Source organism: Mustelus asterias, chromosome 2 (genome assembly GCF_964213995.1).
Source record: "Mustelus asterias chromosome 2, sMusAst1.hap1.1, whole genome shotgun sequence".
Classification (NCBI taxonomy): domain Eukaryota; kingdom Metazoa; phylum Chordata; class Chondrichthyes; order Carcharhiniformes; family Triakidae; genus Mustelus; species Mustelus asterias.
The window spans coordinates 56,476,991-56,490,693 of NC_135802.1; the positions used below are offsets into that span (position 1 = coordinate 56,476,991).

Here is a 13,703-nt window from a genome sequence, read left to right on the forward strand (position 1 = left end):
TGCCTGGTCTCAAGGGTGTTGGCTATGAGGAACCTTGGGATTCTCCTTCACCCTGTTTCCTAAAGACATTTCATGGCCCTTTTAAGCCCTCCTAATTCCATGATTAAGCTATTTCCTACTTTCACTATATTCCTCAGGAGCTTTGTCAGTTTTTAGATGCTTCGCATAGTATCCCTACTGTATGCTTCCTTTTTCCTTTTGAGCAAGCTTACAATTTCCCTTGTCATCCATGACTCCTGAATCCTGCTGTTTCTATCCTTCATTTTTGCGGGGACATGCCTATCCTGCACTTCAGTCAACTGGCCTTTAAAGGCCTCGTGCATGCCACACGTGAATTTGTCCTCAAATAGCCGCTCCCAATCCACATTCCCCAGTTCCTGCCTAATTTGGATGTAATTGGCCCTTGCCCAATTAAGCACCCTCACTCAAGGGCCACTCTTGTCCTTATCCATGACACCCAAAATCATATGGAATTATAGTCGCTAAGCCCAAAATGCTCCCCCACTGAAACATCGATCACCTGACCCGGCTCATTCCCCAATATCAAGTCTAGTATGGCATCCTCCCTGGTTGGATTGTCAACATACTGTATCAAAAAGCCCTCTTGGACACATTTAACAAATTGCTCTCCATCCGAGCCCCTGGTTGTAAGGGATTTCCAGTCAATATGGGGGAAGTCACCTATCACAACTACCCTGCTTTTTTCACACTTTTTCAGTATCTGACTACACAACTGCTCCTCTGTCTCCTGCGAGAGGTCTATAGCACACTCCCAACATTGTGACTTCACCCTTCTTATTCCTGAGCTCCACCCATAATGCCCCACCACAAGATCCCTCCAATGTGTCCTCCCTCAACACAGCTGTGATGTGCTCCCTAATCGGCAATGCAACTCCTCCTCTTTTGTTTCCCCTTCTGTCCCATCTAAAATAACAATATCTGAGAATGTGAAGCTGCCAGCCCTGTGCGTCCTTTAACCATGTCTCCGTAATTGCAAAAACACCATAATTCCAGGCAGTAATCCAGGCTCTCTTTCTTACCAGTTATATCTCTTGCATTGAAGCAAACACACTCCAGGCCTATCCCGCCGAGCCCCAGGGCCTCCCTCTGCCTGCTCTTACTCTGCGCCCTCTGCCTGCTCTTGCTCTGTCCTTCCTTCACATTTCAGGTGAAGTTATGGTGAGAAATTGAGAGCAATTCCGAGGAATTTTCCAAAATTCTGTCCTACCTTGAGGGGGCTCATTGGTAAATTTAATAGATGACTGCAATAAGTTGATGGGAAACTTTGGATGGACCTCTGTTGTGATCCAGGTTCGACATCCATCATGCATAGATTCTGCTGTGGTGACAGTGTCTAAAAGTTCATCCATGAAAGTCAATCCCAGGTGACAGTTCTGTAAAAGAAGCCAGCCACCATCTTGCATGCTTTGAGTCAGCAAACGTCTTGCATGGATCTCCTGACCCTGGCCCATAGATATGGCACGGCATGGAATATTCTGAGGGAACATCGGAGGTACAAATCTATCCGCACTTGCAACAATATAAGATTGGCTCATGTAATATTCAATTTGCATCTATGTATTTTGAAACAACACTTAACTGTCACATCATTTATACAATATCAAAAGTTTAGCATAAATGAAAATACATGATATGTCCATTGTTTATGATTTTAACTTGTGAGATAATACATTCTACTTGTCTGTATTTAAATAAAATGTTATCTTTGGCCAAAGCAGTGGACCTTTTTGTTTTTTATAATTTATTTAGCAGATTAAATTGTCAAATAATTTGAAGATGATTAATTAATTTGCATCTTCCCATTAAAAGAGATTAATTAGTTGCATAATTATCAATAAAGCAAGAAAACCTCAATATTTAGCATTAGAGTGGTACATTTGTTTTAATTTTAAAAAATTTGTGTTTTGTCACATCACACCTTTAAGGATCAGTTGATAATGATTGCCATTAGCAGCAGTCATATTGATGAATAGATGCTCCAAACACCTGACCCAAGAGAGTGCTGGCGTGGAATACAAAACTACCCACAGTATTATACAACTTGCCACTAAATTGTCAAATTCACAAAAATAGTGGGCACGATTTTTTAGCCCTGCCTACCAAAGGTGCTCCCCATGGCTGATTTACCAGTGACAGGGTGGGCACGCCATGTCAAACACTATGAACTCTGACGAGACCAGAAGATTGTGCCAGTGGCCAATGTTGAGCCACCTCCTCTGCCAGAAAACACACCGCACACCACGGGGGTGGGGGAGGGGGTAGGATAATCCCACTGATGTCTTTGCTATATGAAATGGAAATATTCACACTATTGCATTAATAGATAAATGATATTTTATCAAAGAGATAGAATTGCATTGGCTAACACATGTTGTCCCACATTGGGAATGCTTGATACAGATGTTTGGTACTCAAATATTCCAATTTTCCAATTTTCCAAACCTTCCCCAGATGAACAAACCAAAATAAATTACCAACAATTTAGACAAAAAATGAGTACCTTATTAATATATTTAAAAGTCTTGTATGTTTGTACACTATAGGTAATGTTGCATGTATGCATTTTCAATGCCTGCTGATATGCAATTTGGAAGTTGAGACATATATTATCCATGATTTTCCAACCAGTGATGTTACAGTCAATTGTTTCCAGTGACGCTTTGCTGTTACATTCCTGTCACATATATCTGTCATATCTTTCTGTCACAAACATCCCAGTTAATGATATTACTTGGATTTCCCGTGTTTGTTCTCCAAAATACCATACTTGCCTGGGGATATCTCATATAATTCTCCGATATGGATGTAAAATAAAGAAAGCAAGCATAATGACAATAATGCATTAACAAAAAATAGTTGCATTTCATCCCTTTAACTTTTGTAATGTACCTTACTCTTGGCCAAGCGTTCAATGCTTTCTGTAGGATCAGAGCCCATGGAAAGGAAGCACACCAAAGGTGTTCGGCTATCGCTCTCTGCCCACATATCTTCCATATCTAGAATAACTCCTTCGGCATATTTTTGTCCAAGTGACTCAGCAATGTAGTGACGAGCCTAAGAAAAGCAAGAGCACTGAGAAATGTGGGTGCTATCAAACATACAACAGAATAAAATCAGAAACTTTGTTAGGCATTAAGATAAATCTGCAGATAAAGGTCAACAGAATTTAAAAACATCGGAAAAACAATTGCCGAAAAGAAACACATAAATAATTCAGAATATCCAAAAATCAACAATGCAGAAAGTTAGATGTGCGGAAATAAATATTTAATGAAGGAAATTGACCTAAATAATCCACTTCATAGATCAATTTTTCACAGATTTTCAGGTCCAATTCCTCAGGAAGTAGTTTCTATGTTCGATAAGTGAGAAGCTACTTGTGCCTCATTGCATAAGTAAACCAAGCCACTGGAGAAAAATTACTACCTGAACCTGTCAATCAAATGACTGACCTAACATGTATAGTAATTGAATGAATAATATTTGATATCTGATCATAATTTGAAGTCTGAAATACCACCATGGTATTTTTTGCGCAATTTGCATTGCACATATGATCCAAAGTACATGAAGCAGATTATATCAGGATAGACATGCAAGGTAACAAGCTGAGCAGAATTACTTCACTAATAGCCAGTTACAAATTAAATCAAGTTCCATTCATTTCAGTTCATTCTTATCAGCATTGTGTGGCTGCTGTATCCATAGAAACACATTCACTGTGATGCCCACTGGTGTTTTAGAGTGCGGGTGCAAATTTTAGAAACATATCGATGCTCTACAGCTGATCTTTAAAAAGCTATGCAACTCATAACTATTATTGCCTAAATAAAATGGAATCAACACGCCCATCACCAAGATCATGGGATGATAATCTACATGTGCACTCACTCTATAAGAGCATTCTATTCGATGACTGGGCAATAACTAATGATGGCAGACGTATTACAGTTACAGTTGGCTAAGTGTGGGGTTCTCTACATACGAGTTGGAGCTGCACACCATGAAATAATATGCACATTTTCAGGGCCAGAGGTTATTTGGCAGTAATTATGAGTGATCACGGTGTTAAAAATTCACTTACGCCTGAATGTGCCAGAATTAACTTTCTCTGGATGTTTAATGGGTAATTAATGGGTAAGCGACACTAATCTGTGCCCTTTGTATTAATTTCAAGAATGTTGTGGAGGTACTCTTATTGTGTAGCCTATGGAGCAACAGGGTAACTTGGACTACAGCTTCTGGATTTCTGCATTGTATTGCCCATACGTGTACTTTAGAGGTTGCTGACTTCCTAATAATGGTGAGAACCGTTAGTCTCATCATAATTCGCATCATAAAGCTTGGGCCAAAATTAATGGGAGGGCAGAGTTTATCCTTAGAGAGCGTAACAGAAAATGCAAAATGATTTGGAGAAAATGTGTACGCAGAGAAAAATTGAAAACGGAATTTAATATGGACAATTGGAAAATATTAGAGTGGAGGAAAAGGGGTACTTCATAAATGGTGTTGAAGTAGCTAAGGGTGAAGGTGAAAAAGATGTAAGATTTGACACCACTGCACAGCATCAATCAACAAAGCAAATCGACTTTTGAAATATATTGACAAAATGGCAGAGGAAGTAATAGTCAAACTGTCTAAAATTCTGGACAGTTGACATCTTGAATACAACATCCAGTTCTGCTTATATGGAAGACATTCAAACACTCAAGGCAGATCAGAGAAGTGCCAGTTACTTTGTAACCTTGAAAAGAGGTGTCGGATCGGTTATCTTATAGAGCTACATAAGATCAAAAGAGATCGAGTACAAAAGCAGATCTGGAAAATTATTTCAAATAGTGCTCAGAAGAGAGTGGAACTCCAATTAAAACTAATAAAAAGCAATTGAGGATTGACATCAGGATTTTTGTCCTCACTCCAACCTGATGGAAAAATTTACCTGAGCAATAGTACGATCTGGGCACCAACTCCGAATCAGTAGTAATTTACGGAACGTGTCCAATGTATTATCATAGCCATCAGGGAGAGGAGCCTCTTCTGGAGCTTCCGTGTCAAACCACTGCTTCCAAGCTTTATCATTTTTTGCTACTTGCACGAGCAGCTGAGTGAATGGGTGTGAATGAGAGAGCTGCACCAGATTTAGCCAGGTCAGATCAACAATCCATTTCTTTGTCTTGGGTTCGACAGAATTCAGGTCTAAGGAGGCGCCACCTGCACAAATAAATATGCATATTTGATTATCACCAACAAACTGAGTAAAAGCAACTAGCACAAATCTTCATTACTCTCAATTTTGAAACTGAATGCAATAAAATTGATTTATGCAACAGTTTAATCATCTTCCCCGTCACAATGTAGCACCTCCTTGCACCTGAGTCTTAGTTAATTCCGTGTGACCAACTTTCAGATTGTAAGGAGTCATGTAGAAACATGAAAAATGTGCTCTGTTTTGCTGACTTGCCTCTACTTGCTGTATTCCCAAAATAAATTCTCAATTTTTGGAAGAATCATGACACTGGGAAAAGCCAAAGCACTAAAAAAGCAAAAACAGAAAATGTTGGAAAATCTCAGCAGGTCTGACAGCATCTGTGGAGAGAGAAAAGAGCCAACATTTCGAATCTCGATGACTCTCCAGATTTGAAATGTTGGCACCATTCTCTCTCCACAGATGCTGTCAGGCCTGCTGAGATTTTCCAGCATTTTCTGTTCTTGTTTTAGATTCCAACATCCGCTGTATTTTGCTTTTACACTAAAAAAGCAGAACTGATTAGAATTATCTGATTGGAATCTACTAGCTACTTATAGCTTTCCTGATTTAAAATTGTAAATATTTGTTTTTTTGGAGTCTGAGACATGGACTGGGATTTTACAGTCCCACCACGATGGGTTTCTCCACACTGGATGTGGTAAGCCATTCAAATTTCCGCTGACTTCAGTGCGACCAGAAGACCCTGCCAGTGGGAGGGGCCAGAAAATCCCAACCATTGGGTAGAATTTAATGAACGTTACAGGTTGGCAAATGGGTGGGAGACCCACGTCACTTCTTTTCGGAAAGCTCAATGCAATTACCAGGCAATCAAGTGCTTACCCGGACAGGTCAGGCTTCCAGGCAATTAATCCCTCAATAGGTGGAAATTCCACCCTCGAGAGCTGCAAGCCCATTATAGGCCAGAAGTTATCTAATAGCAGCAATGCCACCAGAAGTGCTGGTACTACACTCAAGCCTGCAGGAGGGATCAGCCATTGGTCCCCATACAAAGGTGAATGTGGGCAGGACGAGGGTCATGGGACACCGCAGAGGGGGTTGCCGCTGAGGGGGAGGGCATTGGAAGAGGGATGGAGTCATTTTCAGTTGCCCCTCAAGGTAGTGTAAGATTTTGATAATTCTACTACTTTTTAGAATCTATGGATTTTGTTCTGTAACCCTAATTCAGGTATTCAATTTGATGATCAGCCATGATCAAAATGAATGGCGGAGCAGGTTCGAAGGGCTGAGTGGCCTACTCCTGCATCTATTTTCTATGGTTCTGTCTTTCAAACCCGCTAAATGTATTACAATTGGCAGGTTTGCATATTAAGCAGGTTGCCACCAACTATGGGCAGGAACCCAATCGGGGCTGGTGGGGCAGGTTGGGTGAATCCCGATTGCCTTGACACCCAATGGGAATCCCGATTTTTGGCTGATGCCTCATTCTGCAGGGCATTGGGATTTCTACCGGCCATCTACCGAGGCTGGACAATCCGCCCAAATGCAAAGAAGGGGGACATCTCCTCTGTTGACAACACAAAGAGCGCCTGCGATCTTGAGAGATGAGAAACTTCAATATTGTCTTCATGGCTTCTTGTTAAGTATATGTAAAATGTCCCTTAATAAATTCTACTTGATTCAGAAATAATAGTTACTTGCACCTTGTAGATCAAGCACAACTGAGGGCCTTAGTGCTTGGAATTAAAAATTCAAACCTCAGAGTTTTATTAGGAGGGTTTTATGACTCATAATGCTGCACCTTACAATAGCCACTGCTGAGGCTGCAATGCAAATGAAAGTATGCCGTTATTTTGAGATGACTCGGAAAGGAGATACAATGTTTTTCTCTGCCAGGGTAAAGCAGGAATGACCTTGTGGTTGGTATGGTAAGCTCTTCAGCCATGGAGCCATGGGGATACCTTTTGCCTCAAAGGGCTGCCTCCTTTGGCCATGGAGCCTCCGCTTGCAATGGTCCTCTCCACAGAAAGTTGCGAGGAATCCACCTCCATGCAGCCAGTGACCTTGAAACATGGCTGGGAGGTCACACAATGACAGAAGCCTGGTAAATGGCTGTTGATTGGACCTTTAACTTACTTAATTAGCTGCCTACCTCCAGTCAACGAACGGTCGAGGCGCTGCCCTTTTCAGCGCTGGTAAAATGGCTTTGCAGCGGGACAGTATCAGAATGCCCACCCAAAATCTCACCCAATATTTCATAGAACATAGAACATAGAACATAGAAAGCCACAGCACAAACAGGCCCTTCGGCCCACAAGTTGCGCCGATCACATCCCCACCTCTAGGCCTATCTATAGCCCTCAATCCCATTAAATCCCATGTACTCATCCAGAAGTCTCTTAAAAGACCCCAACGAGTTTGCCTCCACCACCACCGACGTCAGCCGATTCCACTCACCCACCACCCTCTGAGTGAAAAACTTACCCCTGACATCCCCCCTGTACCTACCCCCCAGCACCTTAAACCTGTGTCCTCTCGTAGCAACCATTTCAGCCCTTAAGAGTCAGTACTGTTACTCCTTACCAAATCTACCCTTGTAAATTTTGTCCCATTGAAAGACACATTTCATCCACATAGTGGTAAATGGCCCTTTAACTATATTGTGTAATGTAACCTGGAAATCATAGCACATTTTACTTTTCAAGGAAGATGTTCAGATACTTGCCAGCTGTTGGCCCTGACATATTTATAAGCAGTGTGAGCACATCTTCCTGGTGTAATTTACTTCACATCAGTCATGTTGACACCCAATTATATTGCAATCTTATACAAAAAATGATCAACTATTGAATGATCCATGTGGTAACGTAATGGTGCAACTCAAAGGCATCACTGTGAACCAAAGGGGTGAATTTTAATGTGCAGTAGCCTGTGGATTTGGAAGCAGATGGGGAATTACGACCAGGGTAAGTGATAGAGGACCAGGCAGCTGACTTCCATAGTTGTGCCAGTCTACATGTGAGCTACTCCCTTGGGAGTGGTGGCTTGTCAATCAAGATATGTTAATCAGTCAATTACACTGATATTAAGACGGCCTTTACAATTTAACTGTGCGTTCATGAGGTATCCCAGGCCACCTGAAACTCTCAATTAAGTTGACAAGAGCACGGCAGTAATTGAGGAAAGTGAAGACATGGCAGAGAAGTATGTTAATAAGTACTGAAATCTCAGCTGTTTCTTGCCTGATTGTTCGAAAGGATTTGGTCACAGTATTCATGGAGAATTAACTATTAGAACTTTGGAGGTTTGTACAACTGATCTGCCATTACGCTCTGTTACTTTAGTCCTTCGATAAGTATGAAGATGATCAGCATGACGAGGAGAAGGGACCTCTTAAGTAGCCACATCATCATTTGGCAACTCGGTCTACAGAGATAGAACAGTTAAGGAAGGGGAGAGGAAGGAAATGTTGGAGATGTACCCTGTGAATGTGAAAGAAAGGTGGAAATTGGAAGCAAAGTTGATTAAATTTTCCAGTTCCAGTTGAGAGCAGGAAACGACACCGCCATAGTCTTCAACGTACCAGTAAAAAGAGTTAAAGAAGGTAGGACGAGTAGGACTTGGATTAATGGCAATGAAGGTTTTGACAAGCGACATCAAAAACCAACGTACAATATTTTAACAAACGGCATAGAAGAGCCGACAAAAGAGAAGGGCATAAAGACTACACAAAACAAAACAGTGTATATTTTATTATAATAAAAGATGGAGTGGAGTTAGTAGATCAGCCATGATATTTTTGAATGGAGGTGCAGTCTCAAAGGGCCAAATAGGCTTGTTGTATTCTTATGTTTTGCAAATTGTATAAAGACATCCTTAATACAAGTATTAAAATTACTTTAATGCTTCAATCCATAGAGAAATTCATAAAGAGCATTTGTAATGCAGCAACCCTTATGTTTGCCATTTCACAGTGATGTGAAAATATCTTTGTGGCAATGTAAAGACAAGCCGATGTAAATTACAGTCATAAAATATTATCGCCAATAAGCATAAATGCAGTAGAAATAAAATGGTTCATCAGCTTGATTTAAATTGCTTGAAGTAAGCTCATAACACATTCTATGGTTTTAACAATGATCTGTTAATGAGTGATTAATAGGATACAGTATAGAAAAATTAGTTCAAGGCCATCTCAGTTCATTGGCAATATCCTGCAACAATCAAAGCTGGATAATGAGCTCACTTGCCTGCTTAGAAATTCAAGAAATCCATATGATACTAAAAAATTATCTGTAGCAACCCATAAACATTAAGTGGTATATTTAATCTCCATATTCAAAGAACAGAACTAAAGACATGTTTTATGTTTAGTCAAACACTGATCAACACTGAATTGTGCTGCTGTAGACAGGGTTTACAATGCACAGACCAATTATATTGACTGACTCTTCCTGACAAATTTGCAAACTATGTTTTTGCACAGCCTGCACAACTCCTCATTATGCCTAATCTCTAAATCCATAAATATTACCAAATGGAGTGTATTGGTTCAAGAAGGTGATCCATTCCTGCCTTCTAAAGGACAATTGGAGAAGATCATGAATGTTAGTCCTATCTACAACACCTATATCCCAAAAACAATTTTTAAAAACATCTTATATTCAACTTGTGCATAACAACCATGTAATTTTTCAGGGATGAAGTATCTATTCAAAAATATAAACCAATGCACTGCTACCAAATAAATGCACAATTTCAATTAATTCTACATTTCCACAAATGTACAGAACGTTTTTCTCACTTGATTTTACTCAGCATGAATAATAAGAAGCAAAATACATTGAACAGATCATGAGCTATAAATCTAATGAAGCTGACTGAGGGCTAACACTATGCTAAATACCAAACACAGCCATCTATTATGTGAGCTAAGTGGTCCAACACCAATGGATCAGAGCAAAGCTATGTAGACCTACCACATATTAATGAGATTTTTTAAAAAATCATTCATGGGAAAATGGTATCGCTGGCAAGACCAGCATTTGTTGCACTATCCTAATTGCCCTTGAGAAGGTACAGGTGAGCTGTCTTTATTATTAGCTGCAGTCCATGTGATGTAAATGCACTCACAGAGCTGTTATGGAGGGAGTTCCAGGCTTTTGGCCCAGTAACAGTGAAGGTATGGGCTTCGAGTCAGGATAGAATGTAAGAACATAAGAACTAAGAGCAGGAGTAGGCCATCTGGCCCCCCGAGCCTGCTCCGCCATTCAATAAGATCATGGCTGATCTTTTCGTGGACTCAGCTCCACTTACCCACCGGCTCACCATAACCCTTAATTCCTTTACTGTTCAAAAATTTATCTATCCTTGCCTTAAAAACATTCAATGAGGTAGCCTCAACTGCTTCACTGGGCAGGGAATTCCACAGATTCACAACCCTTTGTGTGAAGAAGTTCCTCCTCAACTCAGTCCTAAATCTGCTCCCCCTTATTTTGAGGCCATGCCCCCTAGTTCTAGTTTCACCCAACCTTGCAAATAGTGTCCAATAACATTTGCTTTGTGTCTTTTAATATTAAACTTTTACTTCAAGACCTAAGCCAGGACTGGGAGTGGGTCGGATCTCAAACAATGACGAGACAGAGTACGGGATAGAGATAGAGAATCTGTTGAACTGGTGTGACAACAATAATCTCTTCCTCAATGTCAACAAAACGAAGGAGATTGTCATCAACTTCAGAAAGCGTAGTGGAGAACATACCCCTGTCTACATCAACGGGGATAAAGTAGAAATAGTCGAGAGTTTCAAGTTTTTAGGAGTCCAGATCACCAACAACCTGTCCTGGTCCCCCCATGTCGACACTAGGTGTTAAGAAAGCCCACCAATGCCTCTACTTTCTCAGAAGACTAAAGAAGTTTGGCATGTCAGCTACGACTCTCACTAACCTTTACAGATGCACCACAGAAAGCATTCTTTCTGGTTGTATCACAGCTTGCTATGGCTCCTGTTCTGCCCAGGACTGCAAGAAACTACAAAAGGTCGTGAATGTAGCCCAATCCATCACGCAAACCAGCCTCCCATCCACTGACTCTGTCTACACTTCCCGCTGCCTTGGCAAAGCAGCCAGTATAATTAAGGACCCCACGCACCCCGGATATTCTCTTTTCCACCTTCCATCGGAAAAAAGATACAAAAGTCTGAGGTCACGTACCAACCGACTCAAGAACTGTTTCTTCCATGTTGCCATCAGACTTTTGAATGGACATACCTTGCATTAAGTTGATCTTTCTCTACATCCTAGCTATGACTGTAACACTACATTCTGCGCTCTCTCGTTTCCTTCTCTATGAACTGTATGCTTTGTCTGTATAGCGCACAAGAAACAATACTTTTCACTGTATGTTAATACATGTGACAATAATAAATCAAATCAAATCAAATATTTTGCCTGGCACGATGGCAGTGAGCTGAATTAGGTAGTGCAATCAAAGCATAAGCAGTGCAACTAATTCTTTAAGACATTCACTTCACCTATATTGCAGGATATTTCTCCTCTCATTTCTTGCTCTGTAGGTTTTCGACAAACAATTTTGAAAAACTGAAGTACAAATTTCAAAATCCATACTCATGTAATGTTGTATTTTTTTTCAGAAAGGTTGGATGTAAATTAAAGTGAGAGACAAGTGAGATAGAGTGAGTAAGAGCCTGATAAAGGTATTTACGTGGTCATGTGGAGGATATGGGGCATCGTGGGTTGGAATCCAGGAATCCCAGGAATACCCATGTCCTGACAAATTTAAGAACATGACCTCATCATCATATTTTTCTTCCGCTTCCCACTTGGCAGTGAAGTGGCTGTGCTGAAGTTGCAGCCCACGGTTTCATGTGACAGAATTAGACATTCAGCAATCTGTGCAAAACATCTAAACATACGGAAGACTCAAAGATGATTCATGAGCTCAAGACTGCACACTGGGAGGATACGCATGCCACCATACTTCTTGGTGAGGTCAAAGATCCTGAATTTTCATATTGGAATGCTGGACATTTTGGTTAATGGCCATCTCATAACCTTCAGGTTGGACACCAAAGCCAGAGTTATGGCCCCATCAGACAAAGAACTGTTACAATCCCAGTGGATGTTACCACTGAATGGGATGATTCCAGAATGGAACCCTGGTTCTAACTTTTAACTTTTATGTAGAAAACATGGAGAACAGAGTCAGAGGACTGCCAATTAGCCAAAAAAAACCATATATAACACATAAACACTTTGATTATGGCACAATACTTCTTTACTCCCCCATTAGCTTCACAAATGTATGTCGTTTTCAAAGAAATAACATCCCACTCTGAACCAAATGGCTGATGCCTCTCAACCATGGATTTATTTCACAATCCCCTCCCAGATGACTATTACATGAGGAATTCCAAACTCCGTTCTCCAAAATACATACTTTAAAATCTTCTTTCGGACAATGCTTCCCATCAGCTGTTTGCATTAATAATCCACTCCAGGTTTTCCACTAGTCTTTCAAACAAAGCTTCTGCTCCACTTTTTAAACAAGGAATCCACCACCAGGTTTTCTACCTCTCCTTCCAGGCTTTCATTATCTTGAATTGCAACATGCATCCAAAATTTGACGCAAACTCAGTTACCCAACAAAAAACTATTGCTTCAAAAATTGGAAATAGGGACAAACCTTGGGATTGCTTCAGATATGTGGCTTATCTGTAGCCAACCTCATCAGTTCTTCTCTTCCCAGGTCTGATTTTGACTTTCATAAGCAATATTCTGCTCCAAAGACAGTTCCTCTTTGATCCTTTTTACTTCAATATTCCTAGAGCTTCTTTTCTATTCCCTGCATATCTGTCCTATAGTTCCCCCAGAGCTTGCTTTCGTCCTTCTTACTTCATTGTATGGCTTTTCTGCTTCTATCAGAGCCATGAGAGCTATCTTTTCTCTCACTACCTAGCTCCAACTGTAATAAATCCAGCTAAAACTAAACTCAAAAAGTCTTCCTGCCCTAAAGATACCCCTGGTTGCTAAGTACAACTATATACTTCTCTCAGCTTGTTAACTTATGCCGTAACCCCCTCTATGCACAATAGAAATGCAGCTTTATCTGAAAGCAAAGACTCCCAGATGGAAGCACCTTTGTCTGGCATGAATCTAACTACATGTTTACCCTTCCTTACACAGAAACATTGAATTTAACCCACTTAAAATTATACCTTATTTCTAATATTTAACAATAAAATAATAGATTACTTAAAACCAGCTCTGTTTTACTGACAGAATTGTGACCCAGAAATCTTTGGCTTTAAACCTCAGACACACTAGGGGAATCTGACTTCTGATCATCGGCATGATTCTGGAACCACTAAGATATTGTGGCAAACAAATCTTCAAGCTGATGCATTCATTCAGAATCAGTCTTTTTCTCCCTTGAGCATAGATGCCTGTGTGGCCTG

General features: G+C 40.5%; 1 protein-coding gene across 1 annotated transcript in view; it reads right to left on the reverse strand.

The window, feature by feature from the left end:
- Positions 1 to 13,703, reverse strand: part of dnah5l (dynein, axonemal, heavy chain 5 like) — a 327,807-nt gene that overhangs the window by 62,352 nt on the left and 251,752 nt on the right. The window contains exons 66-68 of the mRNA XM_078200347.1: positions 4,961 to 5,232; positions 2,911 to 3,075; positions 1,229 to 1,496 (exon numbers count right to left, since the gene is read on the reverse strand). Of these exons, the coding sequence (XP_078056473.1) occupies positions 1,229 to 1,496; positions 2,911 to 3,075; positions 4,961 to 5,232 (705 nt within the window). The remainder of the gene's footprint in view (positions 1 to 1,228; positions 1,497 to 2,910; positions 3,076 to 4,960; positions 5,233 to 13,703) is intronic.